We start from the raw sequence: 18,909 nt of genomic DNA on the forward strand, positions 1-18,909 counted from the left end.
ACGCTAGAACTAAATAGCCTAGATTTTCAATCAAAAAAACCAGATTCAAGATTTTCAGACCAAATCACAGAGCCAGAACAAAGCCACCACCCATCTTCATCTCCACAAAACAAAACAAAAACAAATGTCAAAAACATAAACGAAAAAAACATAGCAAAAACCAGATCGAAAAACTCATGATCTGACATAATACACCTCAAAAAACTAACTCATAACCGTGTCGATGTCAGAGCAGTACAAAGACAACGACGACGTTAAATGAAACCAGTGACCACAACAGAATCAACTCACACCAAGACTGTGAGAGGACAGTCCGGGCGACGCTTCACCGACGATGATCTAAAACCCATAAATATATTTTTCTTTTATGCATAAAGACACGAGACATATATTTATCATTAATAAACATAAATATAATATGAGACACATATTTGTCATCATTGCGGCAAAAAAGATACAGATTTTTTTTTTTTGACAAAAGATACGAACATATTTAAAAATTCACGGGATAAATAATTTTCATCAACAAATAAAAAAAATAAAACAAGTTGAGATTGAAAAATAATGGTCTATCACCCGTGCATTGCACGGGTTAACACACTAGTTATTAATCAAATACTTTGACGCTAAAAAAAGATAATTTGAGATTGCTTGATAGTGGTAAAAAACAAGCAAATACATATATACCATGATACCAGTTAAATTCCAATTAATATTTATTTATTAAACATGAACAGATTAATAAGTTTTTATGTTCACTTATAGGTATGTTGGTAACTCCTATTTAATAGAGTTTCTAAATTCACTAGAACGTAAACATTTTTATTTCAAGCCAGTGAGTTAATACTCTATTGAAAGATGAACCAGGACATGAGTTATGGATTAAAAAAAAAAAAATATGGATACCATGGCTGGCAGCCTGGCACAGCTTTCAGCTATGAAAGCAGGCTCATCTATATGTTGGCGTGACATGGCATACAAGTTGGCAGAAAAATAAAGACACAATTAAAGTGAAAAAATAAAGTTAAATAAAGATATTTTCCATGCTCATCCTACAACGTACACCATAAACAAATCCTCATCCCATTTCATAAAAAAGGTTAAAAAAATCCACAAATATATAGGACAAACATTCTTCTCTTTGTCCGTAAAATTAGAGTATAGATATATAATCATGTTCCCCAGGTTATGAACATGGTTTCGAAACTGATCCTAGTACAGATTGAAGCATGATATATGTATAGACAACAATGTTTTGTGATGCTAAAAGGACTGAAAATTTGTGTCAAAAAAAATCTTATTGACTAAATTTCTATTTTGTAAATTTAAAAGACTACGTGAACCAACTTATATAATTTCAAGGACTAAAATATTGTTAGCAATAATATCATGTGAAATTCAAATTCCACGTATTAAGCATTGTATTACACGTATTAACACACATATCAAAGTTTACACACATAATCATAGTTTTTAGGTGAGAACTACGTTACCCTCTCTTGTTTAGGGGGTAATTTACCCTCTCATGATATCAACCAATCAAAATGTAATATGCATAGACAACATTAAATGTCAAATAAATGAATCAATTTTTTCTAAAAATAAAAAAGTTCATCTTAATCATAAGGTAACTTTTAATACTTTTAATTTTTATTTAGAGTAAATTACACTCCCCTCCCCTCTTATGTTAAAATATACACTTCCCTCCCTTTAAAAATAAAATCTACACTCCTCTCCCTCTAAGATGCTTGAATTACAACCCTCTCCCTTAATAATTAAATATGTACTACACTTTAATCTATTTTAACATAAATAAATATTTTATGATATATACTAATTTTGAACCACCATTTAAGAAAAATAAATTCATTTCTTTATAATTTAAATACCAATGGTAATTAAACTTAAATATTTTGCTATTAAGTTTATAATTTATAGTATAAAACTAATTTTTATATAACCATATTTTATTGTATTTAGTAATTATTGTAATTTTTTTTGAATAAATTGTAATTTTATTTTTTGGTTGTTTCATATTTTATAATAGGGTTTAAAATTATATGTTAATGTAATTGTGAATAAAAAATAGCGAAAAATATGTATTCAAATTTTGATTATGTTAAAATAGACCCGCGGTACTTTTTTTTTTAAGTGTGTTAGATTATTTTATTTTATTTTTGCTAGATTATTGAGGAAGTAAAGTGTAGATTTTAACATAAGAAGAGAGAAGAATGTAATTCAAGCTTCTCTTAAGGGAGGGGAATGAAATGTTTTCTAATATATTTGGAATAAGGGGGGAAGGGAGTGTATATTTTAACATAACAAGGGAGGGGAGTGTAATTCAAGAATCTTTGAGGGAAGAAGAGTGTAATTTACTCTTTTATTTAATTATATTAAGGTGTTCAATCTTAATTAATTTACACTACAAGACTTATAACAAATAAAATTTTTACATCAAATTTATTTCATCTGGATGTCCTTAAATTCATCACTTACATTGATAAAATTTCTTCCATTCCACAACTCCGAACGTGAGAACAAAAACATCTCCTTCATTCAAATTTCTTCTTTATTCTTCCCTATTGATCAATTCTTGTTTCTTTTTCGTTTTCTTCCCATTTTGATTGTTCAATTTTGTCGTTCCAAACTGCTGCAGTTTCAAATTATAGTGAGAATTGTCGTTGTTTCTAGAACCGTGTCAGGTATCGTGACTTTTTTTTATTTAAGTAGCCAACCTAATGAAATTTGCTAACACGCATAGACATGCCTCACTATCAGCCAAAGCCTTTAAGTCCAAACGAAAGAACAAAAGCCTTGTGACATAACCATTTCAGCAGCAACAGAAAAAATGCTAGCGAACTCCCAAAACATCACAGCAACAACACCTGCTAGCAATCCTTAAAGTATAACGGATTAACTACCTCACAACCAAGAAAAATCAAATCAAAAAGAAAAATCAACCCACCATATCTGATGTGGTTCTGGAAATAACGGTAATTCTCATGATATTTGGAATCAAACGAACGACGACGATTCTCACGAAAATTGAAAAATGCGGCAGTTTAGAATGACAAAATTGAACAATCAAAATGGGAAGAAGAAATTTTATGAATGTAACGGATAAATTTAAGGACATTCAGATGAAAGAAATTTGATGTGAAATTTTAATTGTTCTAAGCCAGTCTTGTCGTGTAAACTAATTAAGATTGATCAACTAAATATAATTACGGCAAGATTACATTTGGGGTCCTTTATCTTATTTTTTTTGTAACAATTTGGTCATTTATCTTTATTTTTTCCCATTTAGGTCTTTTATCTCTCTTAAAAGCACATATACATCTTTTTTCTCATTTTTTATTAAAAAATACATAATTTTATATCTAAAAATATATTTTTATTAAAAATGAAAAAAATATATCCAGAAATATGATGAAGATGTTCATCATCTTCATCTTCTTCCTTTGAATCTTCATCATCTTCTTTAAATAAAAAAAATTCTACTAAAATATATCTCCAAATATCATGAATTAATGTTATATTCACCTCAAATCTTCTTTTAAACACAAAAATCAAAACCTTAATTTCACAAATGTTGCAAGGCGGATGGTGGAGGCTTAGTCACTGGCGGAAGGGTTAGGCTTTACAAAAGTTAAGATTGTTTTGGAAACAACAAAATTGATGTGCAAAGCTGCTCTCAACTTTGGGGTTATTTTTATGTCGGGTTTGAATATTGAGTTAGAAAACAATAATAATAATAATAATATACGGTGTGACAATTTATATAACTAATTTTTTTTTTGTTATGAAACTAAATATCTTTTCTATAGGGTTTTGATTTTTGTGTTTAAAAGAAGATTTGAGGTGAACATAACATTAATTCATGATATTTGGAGATATATTTGTGTAGAATTTTTTCTGATTCAATGAAGATGATGAAGATTCAAAGAAAGAAGATGGAGATGATGAACATCTTCATCATATTTTTGGATTTTTTTTCATTTTTAATAAAAATATATTTTAAAAAATAAAATTATGTATTTTTTTAATAAAAAAATGAGAAAAATGATGTATATGTGCTTTTATGAGAGATAAAAGACCTAAACGGAAAAAAATAAAGATAAAGGACCAAAGTGTTACAAATAAATAAGATAAAGGACCTATAATGTAATCTTGTCTATAATTAAATAATAATTAAAAGTATTAAAAGTTACCTAAAATTTATTTTTTTTTTATAGAAAAAATTTACTCATTTATTTGACATTTAATGTTGCCAATGTATATTACATTTTGATTGGTTGATATCATGAGGGGGTAAATACCCTCTAAATAAGAGAGGGTAATCTAAAAAAAACCTAGTTTTTAGTACTTTAAGGAAATATGTCATTTCTCTAACTACAAACAATTCTCCTCAATTACTAGTATATCCGAAGGATGCCCATTCTTCGTAGAACAAATCTTATAATGTCAATAGTTGAATCAAATCATTTAATTTTCTACAAAAGTAGCATGGAAAAGCAAATGAATAAAGAAGAATTAGTGGTCTCTAATCACTATCTGAGACAAAGCTACAAATCTTATGAGTACAATCTTACCAATGTTAGGGATTAGGTAAGGCTGTTCCTCCAAATTGTCAAGATTCCTATTATATAATTTGACCAAAGAATTATTAGAAAGCTAGACCACTAACCTATTTTATTGTATTGATTGTTCAAGTTTTGTAAATTTAAATTGTAATTAAATTAATTGTGTTTCACTATCGGTTTTGATAAAAACATTCAAAAGTTATTTTATTGGATGTTAGGTGAAATTTTTTAGAGATTAAAATTCAAATTTAAGATATTTATAAGGATAAAATACTTCTTCAAATCAATAATAAAATAGCCTAAAAGGCTTAATGCAATTAGGATTAAAAAACTTTATATAAAAGAAATTTAAAAGTGATTCAAAACCCTAGTCAATAAAACACACCTTAGTGGGTCCAAGTTTAAAGTCTCACATCAAGCAAGATCCACCTCTTTCACCACCTTCAACTTCATCGCCATCACCTCAAACAACTCCCGCAACATCACCAACTTCCGGCTGAGGCACTACTTCTACTCCACCTTAACCACCTTCATAATCAAATATGCAACCTCAGGAACCAGAACCACAATTTGAACTAAATCAAGGTGAGAGTTTTTTGTTTTCTAGCGTTCATCAAGGTATTTGGTTAAATTTATATTATCAAATCAAGATTAAAGGAGAATTGAACCTGGAAATCCATGTATTTTGGTAGAGTTTATATATGGGTGTTAAAGTTTAAATTTTCATCGACAGTTTTTACAATAGATTGTTATTTTGGTCAAAATTCTAATTTGGGTGTTAAGGACGGATCCAGGAAATTTAGGTTGTGGGGGCATTATATATGTAATATTAACTATGGATTTTGTGAGGTATATGTGATTTTATGCATGCGTAAAATTGTTTACATAATAATATCAATTAAATTCTATTCAAAATACAATATCTTACTTTTAAGAGTGTGTTTAACATGAACTTCTCAAAAATGGTTTAAAGGTGAACCTTTACTATTTTAATAAGAAAATGAAATTTATAACAATAAAAATTGGAGGATGAAAAATATTTTATTAAAATCCGTTAAAATATTAGGTAGTTCACCGTTAGACTGAATCTATATTAGACAATTCCTGCTTTTAAATTAATAAATAAATTTATAGCATTTTTATTGATCCGTGCATCAACTCATTCATCATCAAACACATAAGTAATAAAGTAAGAATAAATAGTCATAATCAATTAAAGTATAGATAATACTTTTATTTACTATAAGATAAACATACTAAGTAGCATTCATGATATTGTTTACTATACTATGAAGTACGACACTTTGCATTTTATTCTTCTAAAAAAACAACATATAGAGAGCAAGAATTACAATTGAGTGTCAATATATTAATATATGTAGGGCTGTCAAAACGGGCCGGGCCGGGCCGTAAAAGCCCGAAAAATTCCAGGCTTAAATAGAAAAAATTAGGCCCGTTTAAAACAGGGCCTTTTTATCCCGAGTCCTTGGCGGGCTAGCCCGACCGGGCTCCGGGTAGCCCGCATTAATATAATATTTATTAGAATTTATTACTATTAATTTTGTAGTATTAATTCACCTTCATTTTGTTTAGTTTGTTTACTGCTCTTTCAATTTCATTCATAAAACACATTAGAATTTAGTCCCTGGTTGCAACAAGGTTATTAGAAAAGCATTAGTCCTTGATATTTTTAGCACAAGCTGCATTATTTTACGACAAATAATAATCATTTTGAAAGTTTAGAAGAGTATATAGTCCATTAAAAGTTATGAAGCAACATTATAAAGTACTCAAGACTTTTTTTTTTAAATGTTATTGTTTTAACTAAAAAAAATAAAAGTTTTTATTAATCGGGCCGGCCCGATAAGCCCGTTGCCCGCAAAGGGCCGGGCTTGGACATTAATTTTGGAGCCCGGCCCAAAAAGCCCGTACCCGACATGGGACAGCACGACGCGGGCCGGGTAGCCCGAATTGCCAGCTCTAAATATATGCTTGAGAATGTTTGAAATATTAGTGGGGGCACTAGCCCACGTATTGATATGAATCCATCCGTCCCTGGTGTTAGTCTTTGAATTTTCATATAAATTCTCATTTTTCTACTCAATATCATGTATTTTTTGATAGATTTGTGTCATAAAAATCAAACTTTAAGGTATTTGCTTGGACATGAAATGTGTCAATGTTCAAGTTTTCAATCTCATAAGATATTATATTTGGCAATGTGCAAAACATATTTGCATGTTGTTCTTAATCTTATACTCACGTCTCAAAATTTGCATCTTTGCCATTGCATTTTTTATGATTAGGTTTTTGCTTTCTAATTGAATTATAGAGAAGGTTATTGCTTTGTACAGTTAAAATGAGACAAAATGTACCAAGCACACAAGTTATTTTATGCTCTAGTTTAGTATCTTAAGATAATTAATTGATATGCTGTTTTGCATGTTATGTTTATGATTCAAACGTCAAGGACGTTGGTGTAATTTAACCTATATGGCTATATTATACGAGGATATAAGTTTAAGGTTTGTAATAGACTAGTTTTTAAGTTATTTTGGTTACATATAAGTCTTTTAAGTTTGAGGTTTGTAACAGATTCGTCTTTAAATTATTTTGGTCACACATAAGTCATTTAAGTTTGTAAACGTTTTCAATTTAGTCATTCTGTCATTCTGTTAACCAAACATTACAAAAACGATGATGTGACAGAATGACTAAATCAAAAAGGTTTACGAACTTAAAGAACTTATGTGTAACCAAAATAACTTAAAACCAATTTGTTACAATCCTCGGACTTAAAGGACTTATGTGTGACCAAAATAACTTAAAAGACTAATTTATTACAAATCTCAAACTTAAAGGACCCTTTGGTGTAATTTTTCCTATAATTTTTATCTCCTAATTTCTCCATTTTTCTATCCTTGCGCAATTGTGGAGAGAATCCAAATTTAATTTTTGGCTGAAGCAATCATTTTCTATACTTACTTTGTAGCCAATCTTTAGATTAACAATGACTCTTTCTCTTAAGAATGGGAGGATTGAGATAAAAAAAAATTATAAAAATCACAACATCAATTTAGGTTTTTAAATTTTTTAGGCAAATTTTTAATCAAAGATGTGGAAATATTGATGTTTAATTTTACTCATCTCCTACTATATATATCATTGACAATTGATTCTACTCATCTACTACTATAATCAGATTATTATTAATTTTTGGTCAAGCAATATTATAGATTTAGAAGTTATGTGATTATCCTCATTTGACTTAAAATCTGCAACAAGTTTAATCCAAATATTTAACTGTGTTTTTTGTATATAAAATAAAATATTAGCAAATTACAATAATTTATACCTTAATTTAATTATCACATGCTTTGATGTCCACTTTTTTTTTTTTTTTATTATGTCAACGTATGTAAACTATAAACATTTTTTTTGTATAAGTTTAAATTTTATTTGAATTATTTATTTATTAATTTTATCTATTTATTTATTTTGCTTTAGAAATATGTATAGACAAGTTTGTACAAACTCTTATATGCTGTACTTGTGAATGAATCAAGGCATGATGAATGATAAGAAAACTCACTCTTTTCTCCCAATGAAAGCACCCAATGATTGTAAGCACTCTTCGAGTGAGTGTATAGTCTTCAGGAAAGGAAATAACAGATTGGTGTTATGATTGGTGTTATTTGACAGATTGTAAGCAAAGCATTCTATAACAGCAGGTTGTATCATTGGTGTTATTTGACAGATTGTATACACTCACTCGAAGAGTGCTTACAATCTGTCATTATTTAACAGCAGCTTGTATCATTGGTGCTTTCATTGAGAGAAAAAAGTTTTCTTATCATTCATTCACAAGTACGTACAGCATATAAGAGTTTGTACAGCATAACAAATTGCAGAATTTCAGGAAAGGAAATAACATAAGGAAATAACAGAAGTCAATAAGCAATCAAGCATTTAATTCTTTCTTTCTACCAATCACTCCACTGTAGCAATCAAAGTCCTCCATCCAAGCTGGCCTCTTGGTCTGTCGTTTCTCAATTATTGGGCTCTCTTTGTCAGCATTATTTCCACTATTAGGCTCACTTGTATTCTGCATTGAGCCTCCATCAAACGGTGGTGTATCATGGACCCACAAACTTAGTTGATTTATAGTAGCCCAAATGTTTCTTCAATCAATCACTAAATAGAACATTGATATTATTATAGCAAAAGACTCGTGTCTAAAAGCACAACCAACACCAGACTATGAGGATAGGACTCCAAATTTTAGCTAAAAAAAACATGTTTCACATTGAACAATTCCAATTTATATACAATAAGAATGCTAATAAAAAATTAAAATAGCCTTCACTGATATCCACATTCTTATAGACCTAAGGACCACTAAAAAAAACTCACTGAAATTAAAAAATAACTGTATCCATTGCTCAACCTCTTAAACAAATTGAATGCTTCAGCATCCTTAAGTAAAAATAAAAGACCATAAACCTCCTAGTGACCAACTCAAGTAGTTCCAGGCATTCTTGTCAAAATCCATAGTAGAATCCTAAACTAGGCAAAATCCTACGATTTTGTTTACGATTTTATGATTTCTTATAAACTAAGTCATTTATGACTATATACCCTTTATAACATATATTTAGTATTATTTATTTTTAGGTAAAATCCATCGATTTTGATTGCGATTTTACAATTTCCTATATCAATTCTACAAAAGTCCTTGAGTAAAATACTTCGATTTTGATTGCGATTTTACGAGTCCCGATTTTGCTATTCCTCTTCGACCTGAAGTAAAGTCCCGATTTTGACAACCTTGGTTCCAGGGATGAACATAAAGGCAAGAATATGCTATAACCTTGTAACCACTATTAGGAAAGAAGAGAAATGAGAGTAAAATGATTTGTTATTGATGAAGTGATCATTACAACTGGTATATATACAAAACTGTAAGTGCATGGTAACCTATCATAAGCATGCAATATATGATAAGAACCCTAACAGCTGTAACTTGCTCAGCAAGGAATGGCAAACTAAGTGATATTATGATCACTATGTAATATCCCCCCACAAGTTGGAGGTTGATAGATGTTAATCAAGCCCAACTTGGATAGTAAAGCATGAAATGTCTTTGGAAGCAAAGCTTTTGTAAAGAAATCAGCTACTTGGTCTTGTGAAGAAACTGGTAGCAGCTTAAGTATGCCAGAATGCAGCTTCTCTCTGATCAAATGGCAATCAATTTCTAAGTGTTTTGTGCGCTCATGAAACACAGGGTTAGAGGCAATGTGAATGGCACTCTGATTGTCACAATAAAGCACAGGAAGCTTGGCACAAGATACATGCAAATCTCTGAGAAGGTACAGAATCCACTGAAGCTCACAAGTAGCAGATGCAAGAGCTCTATATTCAGCCTCAGAAGAAGATCTGGATACAGTGATCTGCTTCTTTGTCCTCCATGAAATGAGAGAGCTTCCTAAAAAGAAACACTGACCAGAAATTGATTTTCTAGTGTCAAGACAGCCAGCCCAATCTGCATCTGAAAATCCTTGGAGGGCAAGAGAAGTGTTCCTGGGAAAGAACAAACCATTGCCTGGACAACCCTTGAGGTATTTTAAGACTCTGAGAGCTGCATGGTGATGAACTTTAGTTGGTTTAGAGAGATATTGACTCAGTTGCTGGGTGATGAAAGTAATGTCTGGCCTGGTAGTGTTAAGATATAGCAGTCTACCTACTAATCTTCTATATGCAGGAATATCATCATAGAGAGGGCCAGAATCATGATGAAGCTTAACTGATGAATCTGAAGGAGTGGATACAGGTTTGGAACCTATAGTACCTGAATCATCAAGTAAGTCCAAGCAATACTTTCTCTGACATAGAGAAATCCCTGATTTGGAATGTGCAACTTCAATGCCTAAGAAGTATTTTAACTGACCCAAATCCTTGATTTTAAACAATGAATCCAAAACACATTTGATGTGAGTGAATTCCTGAAGAGAGTTGCCTGCAAGTATGATGTCATCCACATAAACCAAAAGAATAGTAAATGAGGATGATGTTTTCTTCACAAACAAGGAATGATCAGAGGCTGCCTGAATGTAATCATGTTGCATGAGAGTGGAAGTTAATCTTTCATACCACTTCCTACTGGCCTGTTTCAAACCATACAAGGACTTCTGCAGTTTACAAACTTGATTTGGTTTATCAGTCTTAATGCCAGGTGGAACTATCATGTATACATCTTCTTGAAGTTCACCATGAAGAAAGGCATTATTAACATCAAGCTGATGAATGTGCCAGTTATGAATTGAAGATAAAGCAATGACCAGTCTCACAGTTGTAAGCTTGGCAACTGGAGAATATGTGTCAAAGTAATCCAAACCTTCAATTTGATTGTATCCTTTGGCCACAAGCCTAGCTTTGTATCTCTCAATTGAACCATCAGCATGAAACTTGATTTTATATATCCATCTGCAACCAATAGGCTTGACATTTGGAGGTAAATCCACAAGCTTCCAAGTACCAGTTTTCTCAAGAGCTTGAAGTTCAGCTTGCATAGCATTCTTCCAACAATCAAATTTACTTGCCTCAGCATATGATGTGGGCTCAGATTGAGAGTGAAGGGTCATAACAAAAGAAGAATGAGTATTAGATAACATGTGATGAGAAACATAATGTGAAATGGGATATGTGGATGCATGAATGTTATTGCAAACATAATCTTGCAAATAAGAAGGAGTAGTAATATTTCTGGTAGAATGTCTGGGAACAAAAGGAACAACAGGTGAAGAGGAAGGGACAGATTCAACAATGGGAGAAGGCTGTGAAGAAGAAGTAGTAGTAGGTGGAGAAACAATGTCATCAAAAATGGGAGGTTGTGAAGGAGAAGTATCAACAGAAGGAGAAGGAGAATGATGAGAGAAATACTCCCAATCAGGTGAAGTAGAAGAGGGTGAATGAGGATAAGGGATGTGATTTTCATGGAAAGTCACATGCCTAGAGACAAAAATTTCTCTGGAATGGTATCATGCGCCTCTTCACGATTCTTTGGGCCACCTGTTATCAGGTTTCCGTTATCGGGCCACCCGTCATTTATGTTCACGCTTCAGATGTCTAATCCTGAGCGTGAGGGGGTGTGTTAAGAGTCCCACATCGGTTAGGAGTTGGCCTGACAATTTGTTTATAAGTGGGGGCAATCCTCACCTCACAAGCCGGTTTTGTGGGGTTGTGTTAGGCCCAACCACGATTTCTAACATGGTATCAGAGCATCAAATCTGGTATCCACCTTGAAGGATATTTTCCGCTGCATTTTCTCGAGAAAATTCAATTTTCTCACTTTCATTTTCTTTCTTCTCGATCATTTTCATTTTCTATTCGTTCTTGATTTGCAATCTTTGTTTCGATCGTTTTCCCCAAATCTTCAGATTCCTCATTCATGAGCACGTTCCCTTTCTCTTGTGTGATTCCGTTTCACAATTCTTGTTTGAATTTGGTTACGATTTCTCGATAGGATTCCATTTTCTGATTCAATTTCATAATCAGTTTGCGTCCGTTTTCATTGCAATTCGTCTCAATAATTTGACCCCAAATCTTAGGGTTTTACATTTTCTGGATTGATCAAAATTTCTAGTTTATGAATCTTTCGTTTGAGTTTGTTCTTGATCTTGCAGTCATGATTGTGTCTCTATCGCAATTGGTGATTGTGCTTCGATTCGGTTTCGATTTTCGATTCGATCGTCTTTGGTTTGATTTCTTTTCTGTTCCAGTCCTTTTTCCATTCTATTAGGTGATTCCTTTTCAATCTTCCTCTTGTGTTCCAGATTCTTTTTCATATATTCTAGGTTGCCATTTGGTTCTTGCAGCTTGTAAACATTGTGCTCACAACCTGTTTGGTAAAAGTTTTCAGTGAAAAATTTGGTTCTTGCAGCTTATAAACATTGTGCTCACAACCTGTTTGGTAACCACTTCTCTGCCCTTGGCTTGCACACCATAAAAACAAATGTCATACTTGCTATAATACTAAGCTTGCTTTATTATTATCTATAGATAGATTTGCGAGTTTCAAATTTTAGCAAACCTTGTTTATCTGATGCTGATTTTGTGTTGTGATTGTGACTATTACCGCAACAATGGCAAGCTCCCTCTCCTTTCGATCATGTGGTCTCAATACCACCTCCTCTTGCTCAAATTCCATCAGGATTGCTGTCTCGTGTAGCACCGCCATCGCTGTCTCAACCTTCAATTCCATCAGGAGGACGTCCTTCTGCTGTAGGACTGCAATCATGGCAGTCTCATGATTCAATTCCATCAGGACATCTGCCTCGTTCTTTTCTATCGCGGTCTAATGCTTTTCTACCAAGACGTCTGTCACCGCCATCATCGCCACCTCATGCTTCAATTCCATCAGGACATCTGCATCGTGCTTTTCAATCAAGACGTCTGTCACCGCCATCATCGCCTCATGGTTCTCTATCAGGACGTCTGTCACCTCCATCACTGCTGCCTCATGCTCCAATTCCATCAGGGGGCGAACTGCTTCCACCTTCTTCTTCAAGCATTGCATTTGGCTCCAGCAAGAGCACGTTTAACTATGAGGAGTTCGTGCACGCAACGGATTGCTTCTCTGATCGCTAACTACCTAGGAAAAGGGGGATTTGGATCTGTACACAAAGGTATTCTCCCTGATGGTAAAGTGGTTGCTATTAAGAAGCTGAAAGGTGGTAGCGGACAAGGGGAACGCGAATTTCAAGCTGAAGTTGGGATTATTATCCGTGTTCATCACAGACATCTTGTCTCTCTTGTTGGATACTGCAGCACTGGTTCTGAGAGGCTACTTGCTTATGAGTTTGTTCCTAACAATACATTGGAATTCCATTTACACGGTACATTTTTGTTGTACAATGCTTTTGCTAGAAGTGTTCTTTAATTCTTATGGTTATTTTTGAACTGCGGGACAAGGACGACCAACAATGGATTTGTCAACAAGACTGCGAATTGCTTTAGGATCCGCAAAAGGACTTGCATATCTTCATGAAGATTGTATGTTCTGTACTTTTGACTGTCATGTTTTTCAGCCTCAGCTAGTTTATGTCAAACTGATTGTTTATTGTAAATTTCTATTTGTTCAGGTCATCCTAAGATCATTCACCGTGATATTAAAGCTGCTAACATCCATCTTGATTTTATGTTTGAAGCAAAGGTATATTCTATTACACGTCTTCCTTCTGGTAGTGATGATGCACTGTTTAAAAAATTCTTAGTTTAATTCAGTATCAAATTTATGTTGACAGGTTGCAGATTTTGGTATTGCAAAGACTACTTCTGATTTCAATACTCATGTTTCTACTCGAGTGATGGGAACTTTCGGGTATAAGCAAATTTATTCCCTTCCTCTCAAAATTTGGATATCAGGATGAAATGTTCATATCTGCTATTGTTTGCTCATAGATTGAATGAAGTGTCTGAAAACTGCCATATGGGGGTTTTGAAGTTTTGAACTGCATTAACCATATAAATTGTTGTCGAAATTTGTTGTTAAATGTTTGTGTCAACATGTATATCATTTATGCTATATTAAGCTCATGAATTATCAATTGCTGCTTACAGGTATATGGATCCAGAATATGCTGGTAGTGGACAACTTACTGACAAATCAGATGTTTTCTCTTATGGAGTCGTTCTCCTTGAGTTGTTAACAGGACGAGTGCCGATTGATAAAGCTAACCCTCACATGCACGTTAGTTTGGTTGAGTGGGTAAGTGTTATACCACCATATAGAGTTTATATGTTACTCCCTCCTTCTTCTCATAATAACCGACTCATTTTTGTGTGTATCTTTCTTTTATAGGATGATAACAAGGTTCCATAGGATAACTTTTAGGGAAATGCTAACATTAAAACTTGTGTATTCAACACATCAAAACTTTAAAAAGAAACTTTATTTACATAGAATTTATAAATTATTTCCTCTTTTGAATCATACCCTAGCATAACCCTAACTTTTAACTATACAACCATCTTTTATCATCACAGGCTAGGCCTTTTCTCATGCGTGCTTCAAAAGGAAAAAATTATCTGGTTCATCCAAGGCTTCAGAATGAATTTGACCGTAATGAGATGACTCGTATGGTAGCATGCGCTGCAGCTTGCACGCGTCAGTCAGCAAAGGATCGACCAAAGATGAGCCAGGTAATGTGAAGAATTTGTTTTATCGTTTACCCTACCTGTTTATTTTCAACTGTCCTGTTTATTTGTACTCCGTTTATTTCTCTGTTTCAAAATGAATACTACCTCTATTCTTAAATATAAAACTCTTTTGGCAAAATCACGGAAAGTAAGAAAGTTGATATTTGTATTAAAGTTGTTTATAATCATCATTGTTTTTACAATTTTGGTACATAGTTATTAATTGAAAGATATAGTTGGAAAGGAAAAAAGTGAAATTCATTTCAAAATAATTTTTTCTTCTTCTAAATAATACTCATTTCGAAACATGTTGTTTAGTCAATAATAAACTTATCTATTTACTTATCTATTTATTCTCGATAGAGAAATAAATGTAACAAGACTATTATTTTATTTTTGTGTGTAACATAACCATAAAAGACAATGAAAAATGAATAGATGTAGTATCAAGTATTAATAAGCCAAACTCATATCTGATTATACGACACATAAGGCAAAATATATTGCCTGATTTAATTGGGAATGTAGAATCTTGAATTATATAATCTTCATTTATTTGCCACATATTTTTTTATACCTCTCCATTAATGTTAGGATTTAGGATGCGTGTGTTTGTTTCAGCTTTAAAAAAAAAAATAGATTCTGTGTCAAAAGAATCTAGAGATTTTTAAAAAAATCTGAAGTTATTTGTGTTTGCCTACTATCCATAAAAATCCTTTTTTTTTTAAAAAAAATGAGTTCTAACATGCACATGTGTTATCTCCTTGTTGTTGAAAAAAATAGATTTTGAGAAAAGCTAATCCTAATAGCTTTTCATTTTAAGGTCAAAATAGATTTTTTTGATAAAATAATTTTTCTAAAAATCCTAAACAAACACTTAAAAATGAAAAAAGTGAATTTTTTAAGGGAAAAAATAGATTTTTTTTGAAAAAATCTGAAACAAACGGGCCCTTAGTTCCAATATGTCAGTGTTATTCTATAAATGCAATGCATATATTTTGACATGAATCTTACTCCAATTTTTTAATTTTGAGTTAATGCTATACACCTATATCCTTCTATATTTGAGCATATTTTAAGTTTAAAAATCATATATACTAGGGTGTGCGAGTTCTGGAAGGAGCTGTGTCAATAGCAAATCTTAGTCCAGGGGTTACACGTGGACCCAGCAGGGGTTACAGCAGAGACTACAATAGTCAACAACACAAAGAAGACATGACAAAGTTGAAAAAAATAGCATTAGACATCAAAGGGAAATGGAAATGGAAATGAGAACAGTCAAGGATTCAGTAGAAGTTCATGAGGCTTGACTTGACATAGTTGTTTGTTCGTTTTTTAGTAAAAATTCATGTCATTGGTTTTTCACCTATGGATGGTACAATTTAATTTTGCTTGACTGATATGTTTGTTTGATGGCAGTTGAAACAAACCTACTCTTTTAAGGCTTTTACTTGTTGTATGTTTGGATATCATTAGTGTGAGTCACACGGGACAAACCCGTCCCTCAGGATGTATCTATCAAGTGTGTGTGTGTGTGTATATATATATATATATATATATATATATATATATATATATATATATATATATATTGAAAGTGATAAAAGAAATTCTCATCAAATAATATCAACACTATTGGGCCAAACTGATCCAACAAACTCGTTGAGACAAGGCTTCAGTAGGTGTCATTTATTTGGTTGAAGGGTATCATAATCATTCTCCTATGATTCTAGAATTTCTATTATTTGTAATTCATTTATTTAAATTTTTTTTTGGAATAAAGTTGTGCAATTTACATTTAGTATCACTATAATGACATTATACACTTGGCACAAAATCCATGCAATAAAGAAATCTACACAGCAATAAGAGAAATGTCGATCCATAATCATTCATATATGATGATTTACTACCTAATCCATTTGGGGTTAATGTAGGGGCTAATGAATGAGTAGACATAACAAATGTGAGTGGCACTTGGAGTCCTCTCATAGAGTCACATGTGAATGCCACATTGAAGACTAGTCATGACATGTTAATGGCTCATCCATATGCTGGCGTGACATAGCATACAAGTTGGCAGCAAAATAAAGACATAATTAAAATGAAAAAACAAAGTTAAATAAATAAATATATTTTCCATGTTCATCCTACAACGTGCTGCGTGCACAACAAACAAATCCTCATTTCATTAAAAAGGTATAAAGAAAGAGTTAAAAAAAAATCCACATATATATGGGACAAACATTCTTCTTTTTGTCTGTAAAATTAGAGTATAGATATATAATCATGTTCCTCAGCTTATGAACATGGTTTTGAAACTGATCCTAAGTGCAGATTGAAGCATGATATATTGATGTGTGTATAGACAAAAACGTTTTTCGTTATAATTTTTTGTTGGGAAAATGATGACACTCTGTCATCCTAGTTTTTCTTAGGCATTTTTATGTCATTTTGGGTCATATTCATTGCAATGCATGGAGTTACAAGCTACAAAAGGAAAGAAAATGAAGATTTTGAAAACTGGAAATCGGCCACCGATTTGTAAAATCGGCCACCGATTTTTGCTGCAGTTTTAGGCCATCAGCTTCGAAAAAAATCGGCCACCGATTTTAGCTCCTTATAAATATAAAAGAGGTGTTTCTGAAAAGGAGGACGATTTTTGGAGATCAAAAGGCCTAGAAACACATAGGAGAGCGATTTGGAGCAACTTGGAACATCATTGAAGGAGTTTTAACAAGGTTTATTCATGAATTCATCTTGTAATTCTTCTTTTATTGTTTATTGCTCAATTATGTGTAACTAAACCCTCCTTTGTTGGGGATGAATAGACCTAGATGAACATGTTTGCTATGACCTAGTTTATTTTATTGATTGAAATTCATATGATTGTTTCTCTCATTTCCGTTCTTAATGCTTTTTATTGTGTCGGCCGCCTTTAAATTGATTTACGGTTTATTTTGTGATACGGAAGTGGAATTGATAAATGCTTTGAAATAAGAGATCCTTGCCTTTGTAATCTAGGAATAGATACAAACCCTTGGAATCATTAAGAGAATTCTTGTTCGTTAATGCTTAACCCAAATCTTCAAATTCACTAAGGAATTAGGTCTTTAGTTTAGGTTTAAAGTTTTTGTCACTAAGGAATTAGGGCAAGAATAAATTAGATAATTCGGTAACAATCATATGAGTCGATTCAATAGTTGAGACTAAGTTATTAGCTTTTCATGGTCATCTAGTGAAATTCATCCCTAGCATCTTTCTCCAATTAATCTTAATCACTTTACTTTCCGTTATTTTCATTATTGCACTAAAAACAAATCTCGTACCTTTTTGTTCAATTAAGTCTTAAATACAATTCAATAGTATAACGCGATCCTCGAGTTCGACACTCGGTCTTACCGTTTTAACTTTACTACTTGAACGGTTTCGTACACTTGCGAAATACGCCATCAGAAAAGGACTAAACATGTGATGCTAACTATTGCTAAGAGAACTGGACTAATTAGCGTAAAAAAAAATAGAGTATTACTTTTCCCACCCTATGACCTTCTCGCGCGCCTTGTTTTTTTGACCAAAATACCCTTTATCTGGACTATGTAATCTGGACAATATTCGGATCATATAATCCGAAAGGATTTGGAAATCACCCTGCCCCATGGGACTTGCGAAACATGGCTTTGGCCAGGGTGAAATACAATCCGGAAAACATAATCCGGACACAATGGTTGTATTCCGGAGAAGAAAATCCGCACGCCCTGTATTTAAACCAGGCGGGAAAAGCGGTCGTTTTTTTTCCGGAAAACGTAATCCGGACAGCTAGGGTATATATATAGTTCTCAAGAACCTAGCTGAAGCAGACCACCTTTATCAAAAACATTCCCTACACCTCTAAAAAACACTCCATTTGGGCGAAATGATGGTTTGGAGCAGCAATCTGGCCATCAAGGGGGGTTAACATCATCATTTTCGACTGAATTCAAAGGTAATGTGTATATAAACCTTTCCCTATTCGATTTTTAGGCGATTTACATTTGATCACGTTGTATGATCTTTGCAGTACTTTTCCGGAATATGTAATCCGGACTGCATTCATGTGATCCGGATTACGTGTTCCGAACTGTACCAG

General features: G+C 32.7%; 1 protein-coding gene across 1 annotated transcript; it reads left to right on the forward strand.

The window, feature by feature from the left end:
* The first annotated feature begins 4,981 nt into the window (after positions 1-4,981).
* LOC146918416 (proline-rich receptor-like protein kinase PERK1) lies at positions 4,982-16,292 on the forward strand. The gene is made up of 8 exons (XM_085720071.1): positions 4,982-5,168; positions 12,733-13,477; positions 13,554-13,634; positions 13,724-13,794; positions 13,886-13,962; positions 14,202-14,349; positions 14,628-14,783; positions 15,882-16,292. Exons 2-8 carry the CDS (start codon positions 12,889-12,891, stop codon positions 16,050-16,052), a joined length of 1,293 nt encoding a protein of 430 aa, XP_085576197.1. The 5' UTR covers positions 4,982-5,168; positions 12,733-12,888; the 3' UTR covers positions 16,053-16,292.
* Positions 16,293-18,909: the final 2,617 nt, after the last annotated feature.

The sequence above is a fragment of the Medicago sativa genome, chromosome 6 (genome assembly GCF_051527215.1).
Source record: "Medicago sativa cultivar Bolivia chromosome 6, Bolivia_mono, whole genome shotgun sequence".
NCBI lineage: Eukaryota > Viridiplantae > Streptophyta > Magnoliopsida > Fabales > Fabaceae > Medicago > Medicago sativa.

Bases quoted from the DNA above. Each gene is read 5' to 3' on its own strand.
- LOC146918416 (XM_085720071.1), top strand. From the start codon at position 12,889: ATGATTCAATTCCATCAGGACATCTGCCTCGTTCTTTTCTATCGCGGT. The intron at 13,963-14,201 runs GTATAAGCAAAT...TGCTGCTTACAG, and splicing joins CGAGTGATGGGAACTTTCGG to GTATATGGATCCAGAATATG. The intron at 14,784-15,881 runs GTAATGTGAAGA...CATATATACTAG, and splicing joins ATCGACCAAAGATGAGCCAG to GGTGTGCGAGTTCTGGAAGG.